The sequence below is a fragment of the Saccoglossus kowalevskii genome, chromosome 13, assembly GCF_978046115.1.
Source record: "Saccoglossus kowalevskii chromosome 13, keSacKowa6.1, whole genome shotgun sequence".
NCBI lineage: Eukaryota > Metazoa > Hemichordata > Enteropneusta > Harrimaniidae > Saccoglossus > Saccoglossus kowalevskii.
In genome coordinates, this window is record NC_140653.1 from 35,812,349 (window position 1) to 35,840,114 (window position 27,766).

Consider the following 27,766-nt stretch of genomic DNA (forward strand, 5'->3'; position numbering starts at 1 on the left):
GAATGACTGGAATTCTGTAGTTAGTCCCCTACTTGTTTTACTCCTGTGAGTGACTGGAATTCTGTAGTTAGTCCCCTACTTGTTTTACTCCTGTGAGTGACTAGAATTCTGTAGTTAGTCCCCTACTTGTTTTACTCCTGTGAGTGACTGGAATTCTGTAGTTCGTCCCCTACTTGTTTTACTCCTGTGAATGACTGGAATTCTGTAGTTAGTCCCCTACTTGTTTTACTCCTGTGAGTGACTGGAATTCTGTAGTTACTCCCCTACTTGTTTTACTCCTGTGAGTGACTGGAATTCTTTAATTAGTCCCCTACTTGTTTTACTCCTGTGAATGACTGGAATTCTGTAGTTAGTCCCCTACTTGTTTTACTCCTGTGAAGGATTGGAATTCTGTAGTTAGTCCCCTACTTGTTTTACTCCTGTGAGTGACTGGAATTCTTTAATTAGTCCCCTACTTGTTTTACTCCTGTGAATGACTGGAATTCTGTAGTTAGTCCCCTACTTGTTTTACTCCTGTGAAGGACTGGAATTCTGTAGTTAGTCCCCTACTTGTTTTACTCCTGTGAGTGACTGGAATTCTTTAATTAATCCCCTACTTGTTTTACTCCTGTGAATGACTGGAATTCTGTAGTTAGTCCCCTACTTGTTTTACTCCTGTGAATGACTGGAATTCTGTAGTTAGTCCCCTACTTGTTTTACTCCTGTGAATGACTGGAATTTTGTAGTTAGTCCCCTACTTGTTTTACTCCTGTGAGTGACTGGAATTCTGTAGTTAGTCCCCTACTTGTTTTACTCCTGTGAATGACTGGAATTCTGTAGTTAGTCCCCTACTTGTTTTACTCCTGTGAATGACTGGAATTCTGTAGTTAGTCCCCTACTTGTTTTACTCCTGTGAGTGACTGGAATTCTGTAGTTAGTCCCCTAATTGTTTTACTCCTGTGAATGACTGGAATTCTGTAGTTAGTCCCCTACTTGTTTTACTCCTGTGAGTGACTGGAATTCTGTAGTTACTCCCCTACTTGTTTTACTCCTGTGAGTGACTGGAATTCTTTAATTAGTCCCCTACTTGTTTTACTCCTGTGAATGACTGGAATTCTGTAGTTAGTCCCCTACTTGTTTTACTCCTGTGAAGGACTGGAATTCTGTAGTTAGTCCCCTACTTGTTTTACTCCTGTGAGTGACTGGAATTCTTTAATTAGTCCCCTACTTGTTTTACTCCTGTGAATGACTGGAATTCTGTAGTTAGTCCCCTACTTGTTTTACTCCTGTGAATGACTGGAATTCTGTAGTTAGTCCCCTACTTGTTTTACTCCTGTGAATGACTGGAATTTTGTAGTTAGTCCCCTACTTGTTTTACTCCTGTGAATGACTGGAATTCTGTAGTTAGTCCCCTACTTGTTTTACTCCTGTGAGTGACTGGAATTCTTTAATTAGTCCCCTACTTGTTTTACTCCTGTGAATGACTGGAATTCTGTAGTTAGTCCCCTACTTGTTTTACTCCTGTGAATGACAGGAATTCTGTAGTTAGTCCCCTACTTGTTTTACTCCTGTGAGTGACTGGAATTCTTTAATTAGTCCCCTACTTGTTTTACCCCTGTGAATGACTGGAATTCTGTAGTTAGTCCCCTACTTGTTTTACTCCTGTGAATGACTGGAATTCTGTAGTTAGTCCCCTACTTGTTTTACTCCTGTGAATGACTGGAATTCTGTAGTTAGTCCCCTACTTGTTTTACTCCTGTGAGTGACTGGAATTCTGTTGTTAGTCCCCTACTTGTTTTACTCCTGTGAATGACTGGAATTCTTTAATTAGTCCCCTACTTGTTTTACTCCTGTGAATGACTGGAATTCTGTAGTTAGTCCCCTACTTGTTTTACTCCTGTGAATGACTGGAATTCTGTAGTTAGTCCCCTACTTGTTTTACTCCTGTGAATGACTGGAATTCTGTAGTTAGTCCCCTACTTGTTTTACTCCTGTGAGTGACTGGAATTCTGTAGTTAGTCCCCTACTTGTTTTACTCCTGTGAGTGACTGGAATTTTGTAGTTAGTCCCCTACTAGTTTTACTCCTGTGAATGACTGCAATTCTGTAGTTAGTCCCCTACTTGTTTTACTCCTGTGAGTGACTGGAATTTTGTAGTTAGTCCCCTACTTGTTTTACTCCTGTGAGTGACTGGAATTCTGTAGTTAGTCCCCCTACTTGTTTTACTCCTGTGAATGACTGGAATTCTGTAGTTAGTCCCCTACTTGTTTTACTCCTGTGAGTGACTGGAATTCTGTAGTTAGTCCCCTACTTGTTTTACTCCTGTGAATGACTGGAATTCTTTAATTAGTCCCCTACTTGTTTTACTCCTGTGAATGACTGGAATTCTGTAGTTAGTCCCCTACTTGTTTTACTCCTGTAAATGACTGGAATTCTGTAGTTAGTCCCCTACTTGTTTTACTCCTGTGAGTGACTGGAATTCTTTAATTAGTCCCCTACTTGTTTTACTCTTGTGAATGACTGGAATTCTGTAGTTAGTCCCCTACTTGTTTTACTCCTGTGAAGGACTGGAATTCTGCAGTTAGTCCCCTACTTGTTATACTCCTGTGAGTGACTGGAATTCTTTAATTAGTCCCCTACTTGTTTTACTCCTGTGAGTGACTGGAATTCTGTAGTTAGTACCCTACTTGTTTTACTCCTGTGAATGACTGGAATTCTGTAGTTAGTCCCCTACTTGTTTTACTCCTGTGAGTGACTGGAATTCTTTAATTAGTCCCCTACTTGTTTTACTCCTGTGAATGACTGGGATTCTGTAGTTAGTCCCCTACTTGTTTTACTCCTGTGAATGACTGGAATTCTGTAGTTAGTCCCCTACTTGTTTTACTCCTGTGAGTGACTGGAATTCTTTAATTAGTCCCCTACTTGTTTTACCCCTGTGAATGACTGGAATTCTGTAGTTAGTCTCCTACTTGTTTTACTCCTGTGAATGACTGGAATTCTGTAGTTAGTCCCCTACTTGTTTTACTCCTGTGAATGACTGGAATTCTGTAGTTAGTCCCCTACTTGTTTTACTCCTGTGAGTGACTGGAATTCTTTAATTAGTCCCCTACTTGTTTTACTCCTGTGAATGACTGGAATTCTGTAGTTAGTCCCCTACTTGTTTCACTCCTGTGAATGACCGGAATTCTGTAGTTAGTCCCCTACTTGTTTTACTCCTGTGAGTGACTGGAATTCTTTAATTAGTCCCCTACTTGTTTTACCCCTGTGAATGACTGGAATTCTGTAGTTAGTCCCCTACTTGTTTTACTCCTGTGAATGACTGGAATTCTGTAGTTAGTCCCCTACTTGTTTTACTCCTGTGAATGACTGGAATTCTGTAGTTAGTCCCCTACTTGTTTTACTCCTGTGAGTGACTGGAATTCTGTAGTTAGTCTCCTACTTGTTTTACTCCTGTGAATGACTGGAATTCTGTAGTTAGTCCCCTACTTGTTTTACTCCTGTGAGTGACTGGAATTCTGTTGTTAGTCCCCTACTTGTTTTACTCCTGTGAATGACTGGAATTCTTTAATTAGTCCCCTACTTGTTTTACTCCTGTGAATGACTGGAATTCTGTAGTTAGTCCCCTACTTGTTTTACTCCTGTGAATGACTGGAATTCTGTAGTTAGTCCCCTACTTGTTTTACTCCTGTGAATGACTGGAATTCTGTAGTTAGTCCCCTACTTGTTTTACTCCTGTGAGTGACTGGAATTCTGTAGTTAGTCCCCTACTTGTTTTACTCCTGTGAGTGACTGGAATTTTGTAGTTAGTCCCCTACTAGTTTTACTCCTGTGAATGACTGCAATTCTGTAGTTAGTCCCCTACTTGTTTTACTCCTGTGAGTGACTGGAATTTTGTAGTTAGTCCCCTACTTGTTTTACTCCTGTGAGTGACTGGAATTCTGTAGTTAGTCCCCCTACTTGTTTTACTCCTGTGAATGACTGGAATTCTGTAGTTAGTCCCCTACTTGTTTTACTCCTGTGAGTGACTGGAATTCTGTAGTTAGTCCCCTACTTGTTTTACTCCTGTGAATGACTGGAATTCTTTAATTAGTCCCCTACTTGTTTTACTCCTGTGAATGACTGGAATTCTGTAGTTAGTCCCCTACTTGTTTTACTCCTGTAAATGACTGGAATTCTGTAGTTAGTCCCCTACTTGTTTTACTCCTGTGAGTGACTGGAATTCTTTAATTAGTCCCCTACTTGTTTTACTCTTGTGAATGACTGGAATTCTGTAGTTAGTCCCCTACTTGTTTTACTCCTGTGAAGGACTGGAATTCTGCAGTTAGTCCCCTACTTGTTATACTCCTGTGAGTGACTGGAATTCTTTAATTAGTCCCCTACTTGTTTTACTCCTGTGAGTGACTGGAATTCTGTAGTTAGTACCCTACTTGTTTTACTCCTGTGAGTGACTGGAATTCTTTAATTAGTCCCCTACTTGTTTTACTACTGTGAATGACTGGAATTCTGTAGTTAGTCCCCTACTTGTTTTACTCCTGTGAATGACTGGAATTCTGTAGTTAGTCCCCTACTTGTTTTACTCCTGTGAGTGACTGGAATTCTTTAATTAGTCCCCTACTTGTTTTACCCCTGTGAATGACTGGAATTCTGTAGTTAGTCTCCTACTTGTTTTACTCCTGTGAATGACTGGAATTCTGTAGTTAGTCCCCTACTTGTTTTACTCCTGTGAATGACTGGAATTCTGTAGTTAGTCCCCTACTTGTTTTACTCCTGTGAGTGACTGGAATTCTTTAATTAGTCCCCTACTTGTTTTACTCCTGTGAATGACTGGAATTCTGTAGTTAGTCCCCTACTTGTTTTACTCCTGTGAGTGACTGGAATTCTTTAATTAGTCCCCTACTTGTTTTACTCCTGTGAATGACTGGAATTCTGTAGTTAGTCCCCTACTTGTTTTACTCCTGTGAATGACTGGAATTCTGTAGTTAGTCCCCTACTTGTTTTACTCCTGTGAATGACTGGAATTCTGTAGTTAGTCCCCTACTTGTTTTACTCCTGTGAGTGACTGGAATTCTGTTGTTAGTCCCCTACTTGTTTTACTCCTGTGAATGACTGGAATTCTGTAGTTAGTCCCCTACTTGTTTTACTCCTGTGAAGGACTGGAATTCTGCAGTTAGTCCCCAACTTGTTTTACTCCTGTGAGTGACTGGAATTCTTTAATTAGTCCCCTACTTGTTTTACTCCTGTGAGTGACTGGAATTCTTTAATTAATCCCCTACTTGTTTTACCCCTGTGAATGACTGGAATTCTGTAGTTAGTCCCCTACTTGTTTTACTCCTGTGAATGACTGGAATTCTGTAGTTAGTCCCCTACTTGTTTTACTCCTGTGAATGACTGGAATTCTGTAGTTAGTCCCCTACTTGTTTTAATCCTGTGAGTGACTGGAATTCTGTTGTTAGTCCCCTACTTGTTTTACTCCTGTGAATGACTGGAATTCTGTAGTTAGTCCCCTACTTGTTTTACTCCTGTGAAGGACTGGAATTCTGCAGTTAGTCCCCTACTTGTTTTACTCCTGTGAGTGACTGGAATTCTTTAATTAGTCCCCTACTTGTTTTACTCCTGTGAGTGACTGGAATTCTGTAGTTAGTACCCTACTTGTTTTACTCCTGTGAATGACTGGAATTCTGTAGTTAGTCCCCTACTTGTTTTACTCCTGTGAGTGACTGGAATTCTTTAATTAGTCCCCTACTTGTTTTACTCCTGTGAGTGACTGGAATTCTGTAGTTAGTCCCCTACTTGTTTTACTCCTGTGACTGACTGGAATTCTGTAGTTAGTCCCCTACTTGTTTTACTCCTGTGAGTGACTGGAATTCTTTAATTAGTCCCCTACTTGTTTTACTCCTGTGAATGACTGGAATTCTTTAATTAGTCCCCTACTTGTTTTACTCCTGTGAATGACTGGAATTCTTTAATTAGTCCCCTACTTGTTTTACTCCTGTGAATGACTAGAATTCTGTAGTTAGTCCCCTACTTGTTTTACTCCTGTGAGTGACTGGAATTCTTTAATTAGTCCCCTACTTGTTTTACTCCTGTGAGTGACTGGAATTCTTTAATTAGTCCCCTACTTGTTTTACTCCTGTGAATGACTGGAATTCTTTAATTAGAGTCCTACTTGTTTAACCCCTGTGAATGACTGGAATTCTGTAGTTACTCCCCTACTTGTTTTACTCCTGTGAATGACTGGAATTCTGTAGTTAGTCCCCTACTTGTTTTACTCCTGTGAATGACTGGAATTCTGTAGTTAGTCCCCTACTTGTTTTACTCCTGTGAGTGACTGAAATTCTTTAATTAGTCCCCTACTTGTTTTACTCCTGTGAATGACTGGAATTCTGTAGTTAGTCCCCTACTTGTTTTACTCCTGTGAATGACTGGAATTCTGTAGTTAGTCCCCTACTTGTTTTACTCCTGTGAATGACTGGAATTCTGTAGTTAGTCTCCTACTTGTTTTACTCCTGTGAATGACTGGAATTCTGTAGTTAGTCCCCTACTTGTTTTACTCCTGTGAGTGACTGGAATTCTGTTGTTAGTCCCCTACTTGTTTTACTTCTGTGAATGACTGGAATTCTGTAGTTAGTCCCCTACTTGTTTTACTCCTGTGAATGACTGGAATTCTGTAGTTAGTCCCCTACTTGTTTTACTCCTGTGAATGACTGGAATTCTGTAGTTAGTCCCCTACTTGTTTTACTCCTGTGAATGACTGGAATTCTGTAGTTAGTCCCCTACATGTTTTACTCCTGTGAGTGACTGGAATTCTGTAGTTAGTCCCCTACTTGTTTTACTCCTGTGAATGACTGGAATTCTGTAGTTAGTCCCCTACTTGTTTTACTCCTGTGAGTGACTGGAATTCTGTAGTTAGTCCCCTACTTGTTTTACTCCTGTGAATGACTGGAATTCTGTAGTTAGTCCCCTACTTGTTTTACTCCTGTGAGTGACTGGAATTCTGTAGTTAGTCCCCTACTTGTTTTACTCCTGCGAATGACTGGAATTTTGTAGTTAGTCCCCTACTTGTTTTACTCCTGTGAATGACTGGAATTCTGTAGTTAGTCCCCTACTTGTTTTACTCCTGTGAGTGACTGGAATTCTGTAGTTAGTCCCCTACTTGTTTTACTCCTGTGAGTGACTGGAATTCTGTAGTTAGTCCCCTACTTGTTTTACTCTTGTGAATGACTGGAATTCTTTAATTAGTCCCCTACTTGTTTTACTCCTGTGAGTGACTGGAATTCTGTAGTTAGTACCCTACTTGTTTTACTCCTGTGAATGACTGGAATTCTGTAGTTAGTCCCCTACTTGTTTTACTCCTGTGAGTGACTGGAATTCTTTAATTAGTCCCCTACTTGTTTTACTCCTGTGAGTGACTGGAATTCTGTAGTTAGTCCCCTACTTGTTTTACTCCTGTGAGTGACTGGAATTCTGTAGTTAGTCCCCTACTTGTTTTACTCCTGTGAATGACTGGAATTCTGTAGTTAGTCCCCTACTTGTTTTACTCCTGTGAATGACTGGAATTCTTTAATTAGTCCCCTACTTGTTTTACTCCTGTGAGTGACTGGAATTCTGTAGTTAGTCCCCTACTTGTTTTACTCCTGTGAGTGACTGGAATTCTGTAGTTAGTCCCCTACTTGTTTTACTCCTGTGAATGACTGGAATTCTTTAATTAGTCCCCTACTTGTTTTACTCCTGTGAATGACTGGAATTCTGTAGTTAGTCCCCTACTTGTTTTACTCCTGTGAATGACTGGAATTCTTTAATTAGTCCCCTACTTGTTTTACTCCTGTGAATGACTGGAATTCTGTAGTTAGTCCCCTACTTGTTTTACTCCTGTGAAGGACTGGAATTCTGTAGTTAGTCTCCTACTTGTTTTACTCCTGTGAGTGACTGGAATTCTGTAGTTAGTCCCTACTTGTTTTACTCCTGTGAAGGACTGGAATTCTGTAGTTAGTCCCCTACTTGTTTTACTCCTGTGAAGGACTGGAATTCTGTAGTTAGTCTCCTACTTGTTTTACTCCTGTGAATGACTGGAATTCTGTAGTTAGTCCCCTACTTGTTTTACTCCTGTGAAGGACTGGAATTCTGTAGTTAGTCCCCTACTTGTTTTACTCCTGTGAGTGACTGGAATTCTGTAGTTAGTCCCCTACTTGTTTTACTCCTGTGAATGACTGGAATTCTTTAATTAGTCCCCTACTTGTTTTACTCCTGTGAATGACTGGAATTCTGTAGTTAGTCCCCTACTTGTTTTACTCCTGTGAGTGACTGGAATTCTGTAGTTAGTCCCCTACTTGTTTTACCCCTGTGAATGACTGGAATTCTGTAGTTAGTCTCCTACTTGTTTTACTCCTGTGAATGACTGGAATTCTGTAGTTAGTCCCCTACTTGTTTTACTCCTGTGAGTGACTGGAATTCTGTAGTTAGTCTCCTACTTGTTTTACTCCTGTGAATGACTGGAATTCTGTAGTTAGTCTCCTACTTGTTTTACTCCTGTGAATGACTGGAATTCTGTAGTTAGTCCCCTACTTGTTTTACTCCTGTGAGTGACTGGAATTCTTTAATTAGTCCCCTACTTGTTTTACTCTTGTGAATGACTGGAATTCTGTAGTTAGTCCCCTACTTGTTTTACTCCTGTGAATGACTGGAATTCTGTAGTTAGTCCCCTACTTGTTTTACTCCTGTGAATGACTGGAATTCTGTAGTTAGTCCCCTACTTGTTTTACTCCTGTGAATGACTGGAATTCTGTAGTTAGTCCCCTACTTGTTTTACTCCTGTGAATGACTGGAATTCTGTAGTTAGTCCCCTACTTGTTTTACTCCTGTGAGTGACTGGAATTCTGTAGTTAGTCCCCTACTTGTTTTAACTTTATATGTAATTTTAGTGTACATGCTATTAATGAAATTATAAAAATTACCAGTGACGGCATATTTTTGTAGTTTCCAATATAAACCTTTACGCCAAATGCTGTCAAATGCTGTCTATAATCTATAAAAAGCATAAATTTTGTTCACGGATCCCAAACTGAGATAGCGAATAGAGGCGTTCTTTCTCCAAATATTCTACTAATCTGTTTAATACTGAAGTAAACAGCTTGCCTAAACAACTTGACAATGCAATCCCCTATAATTTCCGGGATCTAATTTTGAACCCTTCTTATGTAATGGGATAAGAATACTACTCTTCCATGCTGATGGAAATAAGATCATACATGAATGTAGTATGTCCATAGATCATGTACAATAGATCGTGAAAGACGTGATCATATTCCTGGCTGAAACGTTTCAAATAACCTTTTACAATAGACAATAATATTGTAACAATAATTTATTTGTTTCTGTTTTTAATCTGCTGCATTTGCATTTCGAATATATTTAATTTTTAAATTCAAACTACTAAATTGTGAAACATAATATTTGCACTATAACTGAGCTCATTAATATTCATTGACTAATTAATATTCATATAGCTTATTAATATTGATGACCGACCGAAACTCTCCGGCTGGCGAGATCCCTGCAGGGGGTTATTTGCTGCTGTCTAGTGTAAGAATTACCCTTACCCTCACTTTCTAACTAATAATTTCTATTCTTTTCAAATACCATCTCCTTTTAATTTCCAAAAACTACATTGTATTTATATCCATGGTATGGAACCTAGGTGCAGTTTATGAAAATCAATTAGGTTGAATAATGGTCAGTGATGACATAAGATTCAATGGTATTGACAGTGTAGTCTATTATAATATATGGTACATGCTCACATCATTATCACTTTAATATATGGTACATGCTCACATCATTATCACTTTATTATATGGTACATGCTCACATCATTATCACTTTAATATATGGTACATGCTCACATCATTATCACTTTAATATATGGTACATGCTCACATCATTATCACTTTAATATATGGTACATGCTCACATCATTATCACTTTAATATATGGTACATGCTCACATCATTATCACTTTAATATATGGTACATGCTCACATCATTATCACTTTAATATATGGTACATGCTCACATCATTATCACTTTAATATATGGTACATGCTCACATCATTATCACTTTAATATATGGTACATGCTCACATCATTATCACTTTAATATATGGTACATGCTCACATCATTATCACTTTAATATATGTTACATGCTCACATCATTATCACTTTAATATATGGTACATGCTCACATCATTATCACTTTAATATATGGTACATGCTCACATCATTATCACTTTATTAAATGGTACATGCTCACATCATTATCACTTTAATATATGGTACATGCTCACATCATTATCACTTTAATATATGGTACATGCTCACATCATTATCACTTTAATATATGGTACATGCTCACATCATTATCACTTTATTATATGGTACATGCTCACATCATTATCACTTTAATATATGGTACATGCTCACATTATCACTTTATTATATGGTACATGCTCACATCATTATCACTTTATTATATGGTACATGCTCACATCATTATCACTTTAATATATGGTACATGCTCACATCATTATCACTTTAATATATGGTACATGCTCACATCATTATCACTTTAATATATGGTACATGCTCACATCATTATCACTTTATTATATGGTACATGCTCACATCATTATCACTTTAATATATGGTACATGCTCACATTATCACTTTATTATATGGTACATGCTCACATCATTATCACTTTAATATATGGTACATGCTCACATCATTATCACTTTATTATATGGTACATGCTCACATCATTATCACTTTAATATATGGTACATGCTCACATCATTATCACTTTAATATATGGTACATGCTCACATCATTATCACTTTAATATATGGTACATGCTCACATCATTATCACTTTATTATATGGTACATGCTCACATCATTATCACTTTAATATATGGTACATGCTCACATCATTATCACTTTAATATATGTTACATGCTCACATCATTATCACTTTATTATATGGTACATGCTCACATCATTATCACTTTAATATATGGTACATGCTCACATTATCACTTTATTATATGGTACATGCTCACATCATTATCACTTTAATATATGGTACATGCTCACATCATTATCACTTTAATATATGGTACATGCTCACATCATTATCACTTTATTATATGGTACATGCTCACATCATTATCACTTTAATATATGGTACATGCTCACATCATTATCACTTTAATATATGGTACATGCTCACATCATTATCACTTTAATATATGGTACATGCTCACATCATTATCACTTTAATATATGGTACATGCTCACATCATTATCACTTTAATATATGGTACATGCTCACATCATTATCACTTTAATATATGGTACATGCTCACATCATTATCACTTTAATATATGGTACATGCTCACATCATTATCACTTTAATATATGGTACATGCTCACATCATTATCACTTTAATATATGGTACATGCTCACATCATTATCACTTTAATATATGGTACATGCTCACATCATTATCACTTTAATATATGGTACATGCTCACATCATTATCACTTTAATATATGGTACATGCTCACATCATTATCACTTTATTATATGGTACATGCTCACATCATTATCACTTTAATATATGGTACATGCTCACATCATTATCACTTTAATATATGGTACATGCTCACATTATCACTTTAATATATGGTACATGCTCACATTATCACTTTAATATATGGTACATGCTCACATCATTATCACTTTAATATATGGTACATGCATTTGGCCAATTGAGCAATATTACAGTAGAAACACCTAACACACACTAATGGTATATTAACAGTAGTGAACTGCTAGCAGTGCCATATTGAATTCAGAATTGATTATATGCTAAACAGTTTGCTCACTATAAAATCATTCTTTTGGTCATTCCTTATTGTTATAACATTGTCCATGTACGGACATTGCGTTGCAGCATTGCTATAGACCATCAGTATTATTGTATTGCGATCCATCAGCCCTAAATGATAGCATGACAGAGTTCAATAGTACATGTAAACCAGTAAACAACATATAAACAGGGAAAGGCATTTTGAAACATATGATGTACAATGTAGTTGTAGTTGACTACAATCAGTCAAAGTATGTTATAAATATGGCTCTGAAACAGCATTCATTAAAACAAAGTGGATACCAATCAGCCATTTTGAATCTCATCTGAAAAACATAATGTCTTGTATTAAGTTCCCATTTTTGGAATTCATCTGAAGAAGAACTGAAAAAAATTAATCAAAATAAAATGCTTTATATGAGGAACTTTTTATGAGTTCTTCATTCAAATGAAGAATGTATCAACTTAAAACATAATTCTTTTGACCTAAACACTATTACAGTGCTGTGGCATTCAAGTTTTGCATTAGCACCACGAGTTAAACATCCAACACATACTGTATCATATTGCATTCAAAGTTAGTTCTAAAATTCTATTTTGAATATTTACATAGAATCCATTTTTTAACCAATATGTTGATGTGGGTTTTGCATTACGGCATATAACACTATAGAAAACAAGGCTTGTTTTTACAAATCTGAAATTTATGATTATAAAAATAAAGTCAAATTCAGGAAAATAAAATTCATCCTTCTTGCATGTGAAAGTCAGATCGTTCCCCTGAATTGATGGCATCAAGTAACATGTGCTGGGGAATCTCAGACCCCCTAACTTGAAGAGTATAACATGCTTTTTCAACCTTCTGTAGACTTTGTCGCATAACTGAAATCTTGCGACCCATTTCCCGAGAACCAGTTTTACCGAATGACTGATAACCTTCGTAAAGATCCCTCATGAACTCCACAAGTTGGAAAGGGACTTCAACGTCACCATTTCCAATGCTGTTTATACAATATCTCATTAGTTCACCAGATAGGTCCGCAATGCCTAGGATGTATTCCACAGGTGGTATGTATAGGGATATTGTATTTCCAGCACTGGTTTGTTTGGTAGTGGTTTCATCACTCAACTTATCATCTTGCTGTTCCTGTTAATATATAGAGATAAGTTGTGTGTTAGTGAACAAATATTAGAAAAAAATATTTGATATGTTTTTATTAAATCGACATGTATATATGTTACCTTACGTAGTATGGGACCCACATTCACAACCCTTTTAATTTACATCACCTGCTGCCTGTCTGAATATACAGCGTGTACAAGAAATGTCTGGCAGCCATTTGTAGCAAACAGTGTGGCAGCCATTTGTAGCAAACAGTGTGGCAGCCATTTGTAGCAAACAGTGTGACAGCCATTTGTAGCAAACAGTGTGGCAGCCATTTGTTGCAAACAGTGTGGCAGCCATTTGTAGCAAACAGTGTGACAGCCATTTGTAGCAAACAGTGTGACAGCCATTTGTAGCAAACAGTGTGACAGCCATTTGTAGCAAACAGTGTGGCAGCCATTTGTAGCAAACAGTGTGGCAGCCATTTGTAGCAAACAGTGTGGCAGCCATTTGTAGCAAACAGTGTGACAGCCATTTGTAGCAAACAGTGTGACAGCCATTTGTAGCAAACAGTGTGGCAGCCATTTGTAGCAAACAGTGTGGCAGCCATTTGTAGCAAACAGTGTGGCAGCCATTTGTAGCAAACAGTGTGACAACCATTTGTAGCAAACAGTGTGACAGCCATTTGTAGCAAACAGTGTGGCAGCCATTTGTAGCAAACAGTGTGACAGCCATTTGTAGCAAACAGTGTGACAACCATTTGTAGCAAACAGTGTGACAACCATTTGTAGCAAACAGTGTGACAACCATTTGTAGCAAACAGTGTGACAGCCATTTGTAGCAAACAGTGTGACAACCATTTGTAGCAAACAGTGTGACAGCCATTTGTAGCAAACAGTGTGACAACCATTTGTAGCAAACAGTGTGACAGCCATTTGTAGCAAACAGTGTGACAGCCATTTGTAGCAAACAGTGTGACAACCATTTGTAGCAAACAGTGTGACAACCATTTGTAGCAAACAGTGTGGCGGCCATTTGTAGCAAACAGTGTGGCAGCCATTTGTAGCAAACAGTGTGGCAGCCATTTGTAGCAAACAGTGTGGCAGCCATTTGTAGCAAACAGTGTGACAACCATTTGTAGCAAACAGTGTGACAGCCATTTGTAGCAAACAGTGTGGCAGCCATTTGTAGCAAACAGTGTGACAGCCATTTGTAGCAAACAGTGTGACAACCATTTGTAGCAAACAGTGTGACAACCATTTGTAGCAAACAGTGTGACAACCATTTGTAGCAAACAGTGTGACAACCATTTGTAGCAAACAGTGTGACAACCATTTGTAGCAAACAGTGTGACAGCCATTTGTAGCAAACAGTGTGACAACCATTTGTAGCAAACAGTGTGACAGCCATTTGTAGCAAACAATGTGACAGCCATTTGTAGCAAACAGTGTGACAACCATTTGTAGCAAACAGTGTGACAACCATTTGTAGCAAACAGTGTGACAACCATTTGTAGCAAACAGTGTGACAACCATTTGTAGCAAACAGTGTGACAACCATTTGTAGCAAACTGTGTGACAGCCATTTGTAGCAAACAGTGTGACAACCATTTGTAGCAAACAGTGTGACAACCATTTGTAGCAAACAGTGTGGCAGCCATTTGTAGCAAACGGTGTGGCGGCCATTTGTAGCAAACAGTGTGACAACCATTTGTAGCAAACAGTGTGGCGGCCATTTGTAGCAAACAGTGTGGCAGCCATTTGTAGCAAACGGTGTGACAGCCATTTGTAGCAAACAGTGTGGCGGCCATTTGTAGCAAACAGTGTGGCAGCCATTTGTAGCAAACAGTGTGGCAGCCATTTGTAGCAAACAGTGTGGCAGCCATTTGTAGCAAACAGTGTGACAACCATTTGTAGCAAACAGTGTGACAGCCATTTGTAGCAAACAGTGTGGCAGCCATTTGTAGCAAACAGTGTGACAGCCATTTGTAGCAAACAGTGTGACAACCATTTGTAGCAAACAGTGTGACAACCATTTGTAGCAAACAGTGTGACAACCATTTGTAGCAAACAGTGTGACAACCATTTGTAGCAAACAGTGTGACAACCATTTGTAGAAAACAGTGTGACAACCATTTGTAGCAAACAGTGTGACAACCATTTGTAGCAAACAGTGTGACAGCCATTTGTAGCAAACAATGTGACAGCCATTTGTAGCAAACAGTGTGACAACCATTTGTAGCAAACAGTGTGACAACCATTTGTAGCAAACAGTGTGGCGGCCATTTGTAGCAAGCAGTGTGACAGCCATTTGTAGCAAACAGTGTGACAACCATTTGTAGCAAACAGTGTGACAGCCATTTGTAGCAAACAGTGTGACAACCATTTGTAGCAAACAGTGTGACAACCATTTGTAGCAAACAGTGTGGCAGCCATTTGTAGCAAACGGTGTGGCGGCCATTTGTAGCAAACAGTGTGACAACCATTTGTAGCAAACAGTGTGGCGGCCATTTGTAGCAAACAGTGTGGCAGCCATTTGTAGCAAACGGTGTGACAGCCATTTGTAGCAAACAGTGTGGCAGCCATTTGTAGCAAACGGTGTGACAGCCATTTGTAGCAAACAGTGTGGCAGCCATTTGTAGCAAACAGTGTGGCGGCCATTTGTAGCAAACGGTGTGACAGCCATTTGTAGCAAACAGTGTGGCAGCCATTTGTAGCAAACGGTGTGACAGCCATTTGTAGCAAACAGTGTGGCGACCATTTGTAGCAAACGGTGTGACAGCCATTTGTAGCAAACAGTGTGGCAGCCATTTGTAGCAAATGGTGTGACAGCCATTTGTAGCAAACAGTGTGACAGCCATTTGTAGCAAACAGTGTGACAGCCATTTGTAGCAAACAGTGTGGCAGCCATTTGTAGCAAACAGTGTGACAGCCATTTGTAGCAAACAGTGTGACAGCCATTTGTAGCAAACAGTGTGACAGCCATTTGTAGCAAACAGTGTGACAGCCATTTGTAGCAAACAGTGTGGCAGCCATTTGTAGCAAACAGTGTGGCAGCCATTTGTAGCAAACAGTGTGACAGCCATTTGTAGCAAACAGTGTGACAGCCATTTGTAGCAAACAGTGTGACAGCCATTTGTAGCAAACAGTGTGGCAGCCATTTGTAGCAAACAGTGTGACAACCATTTGTTAGTAATGTGCATTTCAATTAAAGAATTGAAGATATCACCATGAAATAAACAAATCTGAGAGAGGTCCACCTGTAGTATACCTATGATATCAAATCAATCAGACTTGCAGTTTTTAACAAGTCGAAAATATCACTTTTTACCAAAAATGACAAAAAATATTTATCCAAATTAGAGAATTTAAGATATCATCATGAAATGAAAAAGTGACATTTACTCAAGGTACATATACATGTAAACCAAGCATCAAAGCAAGTAGGCTTGTAGTTTTCAAGAACAAGTAAAACGTTGATGCAAGTGGCTCCGCTCAACAAAATTGACAGCAGAGCAAAACAAAAAGTCATGTCATGACATGGTTGGTTGCCCATTGGTTGGTTAAATAGTTAAACAAGTGACCTGAAGGTCAACATATCACTGTTGAAGCAGAGCCCAATCTAGCAATAATAACTGCATGCATAGTTAAATAAATACCGAAGTGGCTTTGTTTAAATTCTATTTAAGTGTCTCAACTTCTGTGTTTAGATTTTATCACTGATAAAGATACTATTAAGTTTAAAAATACCTAAGTTGCAAATACACCAAGTATCGAATTTTTTTTCCCATAAAGAATATCGAGAATATTTGCTAAATTACAGAATTTAAGATATCGTCACAAAATACTTAAATGTAATAGAGGTCTCCCAAGGTCTTTTTATACCAAGTATCAAAGCAAAAAAATAAGATGGCTAACAACATTTTTTACCAAAAAGAACAGAAATGTATTCAGTAAAATCACGGAATTGGAAATTTGTCACAAAATGTTTAAATTTAATAGAACACATACGTACAAGGAACACATATATATACAAAGTATCAAACCAATCAGAGTAGAGGTTTTCAAAAACTCAACAATAACATTTTTGACTTAAAACACAAAAATATTCGTTAAAAATAGGCTATTGAATATATCATCACGAAATGAAAAATGATTCATGATATATTGAAATAAATGTGCAAAAGAATACCATTATGTCTTGGTTTGTAACTATACATTTGAACATAAATGGCCAAGGTACACTACTGTCCGCTCGGGAGGATAATGCTACACAAACAACACTCCAGTCTGACTGCTATCGGAACTGAGAGCGCTGTTCATAAAATAGATGTAGCACTGATTGGGTGACTCGAGTGTAAATCAAATGCCCACTCTACTTATATCACCTGACTGGCGCCATTTTCAGTTCTCGGTGTCAGTGTGCGTCTCAATTTAGACTGTTGTGTGTAACTGTTCATAAAATTTTGCCATGGTTGCTAAGGAAAAGCTGAAATTAGCCTTAAAGACTATTTTAGAAGACATTCCTGGTGTGCCATCTTTCAAAGAAGAACAGTTTACGGAAGGGATTGTGAACCGCCGTGACATTGTTGCATTTTTGCAGAATGGTTACGGCGCGATTTGACGTAATCATGTTTATTCTGTTTTGCACCATCTTATCAATTTCCTTTGACAAAATCGCCGACAATCTGTCGAAACCGTGATTTTGTGTTTCTTCAAGATTATCACAAGAGCAAATTAATAATTATAAAAGCAAAATAATATTCAATGCACGCGATTAATTACGCAACACATACACCAGGGACTAAAAAGATTACTGAATACATAATTATTTATTAATTTATTAGTCTTTATTAGACTTATTCGGTGTCTGTCCGTCCGGAGTAATATTTCAGAATCCAAATCAAATCTGGACCAAATCTGTGCCTGGTAATTTATCTGGGACACATGCACATGCAGTGGTTTACTGATTCAATCCAAGATGGCTGACTGGCAGCTACATGTATATTGTTTTTTGAAAATCTGGTACATGTACATCTATCATATTCATGCTTTGTCAGTTTTCAAATTGGGTACATGCATTAAACATGTTACGATACATGTCCATGACAATTCATTTCACTATCTGATTAAAGATAGCTGACTGGCACCATTTTATTTTTTGAAAATGTGGTATCGTATACAAGGTTTGCGCTAGTGTCTCAGCAAGACAAGTCCCACTCACAACATTTTAAGAAATTGAAATTTGACCCTGGATAACTTTATTAGAGATTGGACCCCAAAAACTGGGTTCCTCTTCAATAATTGGAGTCCCAGAAGCAAAATCTGGGGTTAACGCAATCCCTGTTAATACATACTTTGTATAATTATAGTTCAAATTTTGTACATGCATTACCGGTATACATGTTAGGATACATATCCATGATGATTCGTTTCATGATCAGATCAAAGATAGCCGATTCAGGCAGAGGGTTCTCTGAACCCCCCTATTCACATAGTTCATATCCACCATAGACTCCGGTCAGTCAAAATGACTATTTTGAACTGTAGGCATTAATCAGTGATTCTGCCAATGACAGAGAGATAAATCTAAGTCAGGGGAAGCCCCATGACCCCAAGATTTTTTCTTATGCCATTTTACCTCTATCTTCACTCTGGTTCCTTCTCTCTCCGCACCGAGGACTAGGCCAACGCTACGGAAAGAGTGGGGTGATTGGGGAGACCCGGAGTCTATGGTGGGTATGAACTATGTGAACAGGCGGGTTCGGAGAACCCTTGCCTAAATTCACTATGTTCAATTACAAACCATAGACTCTGGTCAGTCAAAATGACTATTTTGAACTGTAGGCGAGTCAGACGCAGATAGGTGTTGGGTTCCTGAGCAAACAGAAAAAGATGAAAAGTTTTTCCCAGTCTGGGATGATACTCTCCATAAATACAACTATCACCTACACATGTAGTTAAGACCCAAAAATAGGTGGTGTCTTGCCTTGCCTGTGCCATCCCCTGAGTAAAAGCCAAAATGCTGCTACGGTGATGGGGTTCGGTGTGCCCGAGAAAGCTAGACACAAAAACCAATTTAGGGGGTAGCATGCTTTCGAAGTAAAGACCCAAACAGTTCTGCATGAGGGCATAGGCCGAGAAGCAAGACCTGGAAGCTCCCGGGAGTGCTGACGGCAAAGAAATCTGTCCACAAAATTGCTGAAACTAACTCATGGCCTATGCGCAGGAACCCTTGTGGTCGTTCAGACTGGGCCGGCAACCACAGTCTGACCCACTAAGATGGGATCCAACCTAAAGAGGCCCTTCTCATTGGATTGGGTGTCTCTTAGGTAGTAGTTAATAAAGACGTTTGCGTTCTCCAGAAGCCTGTCCTTAGTATATTTCCGAGGGGGGCGCCTGACGCTAGCGCTAGTGAGTTAGCAATTGCACGAACCTCATGTGCTTGTACTTGGCATCTCTGCAAGTTCTGTGTCGAGCAACTATAGACTTCTAACACAGTCGCAGTAATCCTTCTGGCGATAGAAGTCAGGGAGGCTGGCCTGTCTTGCATGTTTTGTCTGTAACACAAAAACATGTGCTTGGCACCACGTCTCAAATCCCTAGTATCGTTTTGGTAGCAACTCAGTGCTCGAACCGGGCAGAGAAGCAATTCCTCCTGATCTTTCAGGCCAACAATATTTGACAGCCAGGGGATAACGATCAGCTGAGGATGGTGTTTTGGTGAGAAACCCAATTTGTGTCTTTAGCATAACTTGATAATCCATGAAGGCGGCACACCCGTTCGAGAAGGACAATGCCCCCAGTTCTGACCGACGCCTACCTGAGGCGAGGGCCAGTAGGAAGACTGTTTGAGTGGTGCTGATCGGGGAGGGCGGTCTGCTTAAAGCGGACAACACAACCAACAAATCCCAGTTGGGCGGTTCACTAGTTCAGGGTCTCAGCCTTTGATTATAGAAAGCAGTCCTAATAATAGGACAATCGACTAGTCTTGTTTTCAAAGCGTTCTCAATGATGGGGGACAAGGCCGACCTGTAGCCAACAAACCCACTTTGTCAAACAGGTGGACGAAGAAGTCTGCTACCTGGCCAACAGAGGGAAGGCATGAATCAATCTCCCTTCCACTACACCGATAACTGTATGCTCGCCACTTTGAGTTGTAGGCAGCATGGGTGGAATCCCTGTTCGCCCTAGCCAGGACGTTGGCAGCCCGCTCAGACACACCTTTCGTCTGTGCAAGTCTACTGAGAGCCTCTAAGCATGTGGGCTCGTTGGTAGTGCGCTGTCTGGTTGGGACAGCAGATCCTGTAAGTCTGGAAGCACTACTGGTGTTTCGACTAGCATTTCCAACAGGCCTTGGTTGGCCAATTGGGTGCCACCAGTCAAAGTTCTCCAGTACACGGTGAACTAGCGAGAAGGGAGGAAAGGCGTACGCATCTATGTGGGTCCACCAGATCGACAACGCGTCCCTGGGCCAGGCTCCTGGAGTCACCATGAGTGTTATGTACGTCGGGAGCTTGGCGTTCCAGGGTGTGGCAAACAGGTATATCTTTGGACCGTCCCAAAGCCCAAAACAGCCTGCAGGCTACCCACAGGGGTATCTGTCACTCCACGTTCTGGAGACGGAGCCACCTTAAAATGGTGTCTGCCAGACTGTTTACCCTTGGAAGGTGGTGTGCGGTTAGCTCCACATTGTATTCCAGGCACTAAAGGAGAATTTGCTCTGCTAGGACTGACAGCGATGGGGAACGCGTACCCTCCTTGTTATGTAGGAGACCACTGCTGTGTTGTCTGTGCGGAGCAGGACTCTGTGGTCTGGAACTACGGGTAGAAAGTGTGGTAGTGCTAAGTTCAGTTCGCTTGGTCCGAGGGAAACTCGCCTCTCCAGTTCCCGTAGGTGTGCTCAGCGTTGTAGCAACATGCGTTGTACATAATGCCTGGAAAACTACCCTTCGAACTGATGTCATCATTCCGATGATCCGCATTAGTTCTCGGAGGGACACTGAGGGAACGTTGACTAGGCGTTCGGCTAGATTGCTTAGCACCAGGCAACATACCTGAAATAGATGTACCAAACACCAACTGTTGTGTTGGGTAGGGATTGGACTTTGTCTGATTTACTAAAGAGCCCAACTGGTGAAGTAAATCCTGCGTTAGCCTTACTTGATCAGCTAATAACCCCTTGTTTGGGTTGTGTCGTCTAGGGCTAGGTACGGATTATGTGTACCGACGTTTGGTGAAGCAGCAGCACCATTTGTTTCATCCACTTTGGTGAAATGTAGAGAGCTGTGCATAACACAAAAAGGGAAGCACACGAGATTCAAATACTTGGCCCAGCTGGGCGAATCGAATGAGATGGCAACTCGCCGGGTGCATTGGTATGTGTAGGTAGGCCCCGCTTAAGTCTAATGAGGCTAGCCAGTCGAAAAGGTGGATGGAGAGAAGAATGCTGCTTGGAGTCTCCATGCGGAACCGATCGAGGAGCACATACTGATTCAGTCTGCCTAAGTCCAGAACTGGACGCCCGCCACTTGTAGATTTGGTACTACGAACACATTTGAGTAGAAGCCTGGACTTAATGCCGGCTGATCTACCTTGTGAATGGCGCCCTTTTCCGACGGGGATGCTTTGCCAGAAGTACCCACTATATCCAAAGTGGACGAACTGCTTCCCTTCAAAAAATGTGAGCGAGAGCGTGTTAGACTGTGCGTCTCATGACAGGGTCAGTCCACTTTGGGAACGCCTGTGGGTCGGAAGAGAGTCGGTACCCACGGGGGAGCCCAGACTCAAGGGTAAATTCCTGATTCCAGTTTTGCACAGGGAACCCAGGCTGGCTGATCGGAGGGAGGGGGCGCAACATGCGTCCTGTCCCAATTGCTCTGACCCGAAATTGGAGGCTTGGCTGCCAGCATCCCCATTGGTATTCAATGCCCAAGGTCTTGGTGGAGACCCAGTGCCACTTGCCTGAGCCTCGCCTTCATCCTAATTAACGGGAGAAACGTGGCTGGGAACGGTGGGTTCCCGGGAAGAGACATGTTTAGAATGCACCTCATGCCTTTTGCGTTTCTTCCTATTTGACGACCGAGGGGCCATAGTGGAGACAGCTTGCTCCCCCTGCATCTGATCTACATGGCCTGCCAGGGACACAATTTGTCCAAACTGTCCTTCGACCAAAGCCCTAAAAACCTCCAGGGGCACAGCCTTGCCGTTGTCGATATGATCGGGTAAACCATAGCCTTAAACAACAGACTGTGAGAATGCCCTGATCGGGGGGGGGGTGAAAAATATCGGTACCTCCACTGTCGGGTCTCCACTGTCTTGGTACGAGTGTGCTAGGACTTTCCACTCATGCCAACACACAACTCACTTTAACCGATTTTTAGTGGATGTGCGACCTTGCTGTGAAATACGAGAGACGCGGTCAGTCTCAGCGATTTTGTATGGCTCTGGAAAACATCCCAGGCCTCAGAACTCCAGTGAAAACACACGCCTTCAAGGCAAAAACCCTGAACCCTGCATGCAGTCACGGCAAAAATAGCATTTTGGATGCGGGATCCATGCTGGTAAATTCTGATTATAACCACTGCACAGTCGCTTCGAAAATTTAGGAGACAAAACCGGCAGCGAGCTTCTGGTGCTGTCATTACATCTATCCATTTCTAAACACATTGGTAAAACATAAAAATGAATAAGACATGCATGAGGGAAGCGAAATACAATTGGAAAAGGTGACACCGGGTCGCCGGGTTTTATTTTCTTTGTTGTACAAAAATTATACACACAAATGGGAAAACAACTTGGGGTAAAAATAATAAGAAAACATATTCTACCAGCCACATTGTCGGCTGCCGCGCGACAGCAACCCAAGCAAGAAACCCGGATAGGAACAGGCAGGTCTTCCAGGCAGAGCCGCTAGGCTTCATTCCCGTCGGTGCGGAGAAGAAGAAAGAGTGAAGATAGAGGTAAAATGGCGTCACCACATTACCTCGGTCACGTGGTTTGTGACGTAAGGGAAAATCTTGGGATCATGGGGCTTCCCGTGACCTAGATTGATCTCTCCATCATTGGCATAATCGCTGATTAATGCCTACAGTTCAAAATAGTCATTTTGACTGACCGGAGTCTACATTGTACGTACTATATCTCCAAGGCTTATGGATCATTTTCAATCATATTTGGCACATACATCATACATAAAGTAATATATTTTTATGTCAGTTTGTTCCATAATCAAATCAAAGACAGCCAACTTGCATCCATCCTGGGTTTTTTGAAAATGTGGTATATTGGACAGCATTTGTCGGTTACACCTTGTAATTTGTATTTGTAGCAACAAACTGCTGTACTCACCTCAGATTTTGAATCCACAGTAAATGTTAACGACTTTTGAAATTCGTTCAAGCTCATTAATTTACCAGTTTGCAGATAATGGAAAAATGTCACAGCCTCAATATACTCCTGAAGTCCAGCAGTGTACGCTCTCAAGAACATGTATGGATCTTCATCTTCTAACTCAATCGCAATTTTCTTCAGGCATCGCTCAGTGATGTCATTGATTTTTGTCAGGGCTTCACTTATTACATCATCCATAGCTCTCCCACTGGTCAAAAATAGAATCAAAGAAAGCTTAGAAAGAACTCCCATGTGCTGAGAGAGTATTGGGGACACATTAAAATTAATTCAAAATTGAGATTTGCTTTTCAAACGAAAAGCTTGGCAACTAATATTTGTCTGATATTTAAGATACACAACATGAAAACAATGTGATTCACATTATAAAAATTTCTAATAGTTATAGACATAGAAAATACATTTGATTTTTCATCCACGGTTTTTATTATAATTAATTCCAGAGCAACTCTGTGATGAATTTAAATCTGATTTTTTAGATATCAGAAATGGGCTAATAATAGATAATCAATATGCATGTTTATCAACATTAAACTATGATTAATCTTAACTAAATTAGTTGAAAGCTGAAAAGTAAATTATTATGCAAATTAGGTAATTATTATAGATGTATACGAGCCTAAAACTAATTTGATCATTACATTGTGTTAGAGTACATATGTACCAAGATTCATTGAATTAAGATGAGTACTGTCACAGACCATCTATGTACGAAGTCTCATTGAAATGCGATTAGAATAAAAAAATTATGAATTATTACGCAAATTAGGTAATAAATATGATCTGATTTTAACCCAAAACTGAGCAGGTCTGTGCATTGTTTAGAGCATCAATGTACCAAGTTTCATTGAAATGGGATAATTGGTACTTGCGATATCTAAAAATTAACTAATTATGCAAATTAGTTGATTAATATGCACACATTTTACCCAAAATTAATCAGGTCTCCGCATTGATCTAGATCATCTATGTACTAAGTTTCACTCAAAAGTGTAATGCAGTAATAGTACTTGAAATATCAAAAGCTGAAAATTTATTAATTATGCAAATTAGGTAATTAATATTTCACATATCTGTCTGTGCATTGTCCTATGAAATGTGATGATTAGTACCTGAGATATCAGTGGAAAAGTCGAAAACTGACGAATCATTATGCAAATTATATGAATTATATGCAAGGATTTTTACCAAAAACTGATCAAATCTGTGCATTAGTCCAGAGCATCTATGTACCAAGTTTCATCAAAATCCAAGAAATGGCTCTTTAGATATCAGTAGAACAGACAAGTAACAGCTAAATATTAGCTAATTATCATGTAAATTAGGTAATTAATATGCATGGTTTTCAACCAAAACCTAATCAAATCTGCGCATTAGCATTAAAAACCAAGATACGGTTCTTGAGATATCAGTGGAATGAACAGACACACATAAAGAGAGACTAACCGCAAAGACTGCCATTGTGAGCTTCACACGGGAGTCAAAAACGGTTTTTACATTGCTACAACCTAAACAATCATAGATTTAAGTTGTTTACAACCTAAGCAATCAGAGAATTACGGTACGATCGGGCAAACCACCACCTGCAAAAACAGAGGAAGCCTTCCGATCATTTTAAACAACCTAAGCAATATGAGATTTAAGTTGCTTACAAACTAAGCAATCAGAGATTTAAGTTGCTACAACCTAAGCAATCAGAGATTTAAGTTGCTACAACCTAAGCAATCAGAGATTTAAGTTGCTACAACCTAAGCAATCTGAGATTTAAGTTGCTACAACCTAAGCAATCAGAGATTTAAGTTGCTACAACCTAAGCAATCTGAGATTTAAGTTGCTACAACCTAAGCAATCAGAGATTTAAGTTGCTACAACCTAAGCAATCTGAGATTTAAGTTGCTACAACCTAAGCAATCTGAGATTTAAGTTGCTACAACCTAAGCAATCAGAGATTTAAGTTGCTACAACCTAAGCAATCAGAGATTTAAGTTGCTACAACCTAAGCAATCAGAGATTTAAGTTGCTACAACCTAAGCAATCAGAGTTTTAAGTTGCTACAACCTAAGCAATCAGAGATTTAAGTTGCTACAACCTAAGCAATCAGAGATTTAAGTTGCTACAACCTAAGCAATCAGAGATTTAAGTTGCTACAACCTAAGCAATCTGAGATTTAAGTTGCTACAACCTAAGCAATCAGAGATTTAAGTTCCTACAACCTAAGCAATCAGAGATTTAAATTGCCTACAACCTAAGCAATATGAGATTTAGGTTGCTTACAAACTAAGCAATCAGATTTAAATTGTTTACAACCTAAGCAATCAGAGATTTAAGTTGCTTACAAACTAAGCAATCTGAGATTTAAATTGCTACAACCTAAGTAATCAGAGATTTAAGTTGCTAACAACCTTAGCAACCGGTTGAGTCACGTGACATATGTCAAGCTTTCAGTTCAATATGTGATACTTTATTTCGGAAATCGCCATGTACTGCAGGTCAGCCACATGCCCGTTGCAATATAATTTGACATTTTTGAACGCTTTGTAGACGCTGAGCTTCTTCCGGTCATAGTAGGATTGATGACACATTAAATAACACTGTTAGCGCTAGGTCATGATAATCAACAACCACTGTTGTGACTAGCATGTTATTTGTCACATTTAAGTCCCACTGAAATAGACAGTTATTGATTTTTTTTTTTGAAAATGAAAACTCGTATCCAAGTAAATTTGAGATAATTCTCATGCTATAGCCACACCCACCTATCCTGAATCGGTCTAATTTTCTTTTTCTTTTTTGAGAGGGAGTCTTTAGAAGTTTTTTTAAATTTGAATCTATATAAAGCTGGGTTTTGAATCTATATAAAGCTGGGTTTTGAATCTATATAAAGCTGGGTTTTGAATCTATATAAAGCTGGGTTTTGAATCTATATAAAGCTGGGTTTTGAATCTATATAAAGCTGGGTTTTGAATCTATATAAAGCTGGGTTTTAAATCTATATAAAGCTGGGTTTTGAATCTATATATAGCTGGGTTTTGAATCTATATAAAGCTGGGTTTGAATCTATATAAAGCTGGGTTTTGAATCTATATAAAGCTAGGTTTTGAATCTATATATAGCTGGGTTTTGAATCTATATATAGCTGGGTATTGAATCTATATAAAGCTGGGTTTTGAATCTATATATAGCTGGGTTTTGAATCTATATAAAGCTGGGTTTGAATCTATATATAGCTGGGTTTTGAATCTATATAAAACTGGGTTTTGAATCTATATAAAGCTGGGTTTTGAATCTATATATAGCTGGGTATTGAATCTATATATAGCTGGGTTTTGAATCTATATAAAGCTGGGTTTTGAATCTATATATAGCTGGGTTTTGAATCTATATAAAGCTGGGTTTGAATCTATATAAAGCTGGGTTTTGAATCTATATATAGCTGGGTTTTGAATCTATATATAGCTGGGTTTTGAATCTATATAAAGCTGGGTTTGAATCTATGACTGGGTTTGGATCTATATCTGCGTTTTGAATCTATGGCTGGGTTTTGAATCTATAGATGGGTTTTGAATCTATAGCTGGGTTTGAATCTATAGATGGGTTTGAATCTATAGATGGGTTTTGAACCTAAAGATGGGTTTTGAGTCTATGGCTGGGTTTTGAATCTATATCTGGGTTTTGTGTGTTTGAATCTATAGATGGGTTTTGAATTTATGGCTGGGTTTTGAATCTATAGATAGGTTTTGAATCTATGGCCGGGTTTGAATCTATGGCTGGGTTTTGAATCTATAGATGGGTTTTGAATCTATGGCCGGGTTTGAATCTATAGATGGGTTTTTGAATCTATAGATGGGTTCTGAATCTATAGATGGGTTTTGAATCTATGGCTGGGTTTGAATCTATAGATAGGTTTTGAATCTATAGATTGGTTTGAATCTATGGCTGGGTTTTGAATCTATAGATGGGTTTTGAATCTATGGCCGGTTTTGAATCTATAGATAGGTTTTGAATCTATGGCCGGGTTTGAATCTATGGCTGTGTTTGAATCTATAGATGGGTTTTGAATCTATGGCTGGGCTTGAATCTATAGATGGGTTTTGAACCTATGGCTGGGTTTGAATCCTTAGATGGGCTTCGAATCTATGCCTGGGTTTGAATCTATAGATGGGGTTTGAACCTATGGCTGGGTTTGAATCTATAGATGGGTTTTGAATCTATGGCTGGGTTTTGAATCTATGGCTGGGTTTTGAATATATAGATGGGTTTTGAATCTATATCTGGATTTTGAATCTATGGCAGGGTTTTGAATCTATAGATGGGTTTTGAATCTATGGCAGGGTTTTGAATCTAT

At 39.2% G+C, this 27,766-nt stretch overlaps 1 protein-coding gene across 1 annotated transcript in view; it reads right to left on the reverse strand.

The window, feature by feature from the left end:
* Positions 1-12,590: 12,590 nt before the first annotated feature.
* Positions 12,591-27,766, reverse strand: part of LOC102801578 (translin-associated protein X-like) — a 49,937-nt gene continuing 34,761 nt past the window's right edge. Inside the window, exons 4-5 of the mRNA XM_085507272.1 lie at positions 23,362-23,611; positions 12,591-13,054 (exon numbers count right to left, since the gene is read on the reverse strand). Of these exons, the coding sequence (XP_085363398.1) occupies positions 12,653-13,054; positions 23,362-23,611 (652 nt within the window). The 3' untranslated portion in view covers positions 12,591-12,652. The remainder of the gene's footprint in view (positions 13,055-23,361; positions 23,612-27,766) is intronic.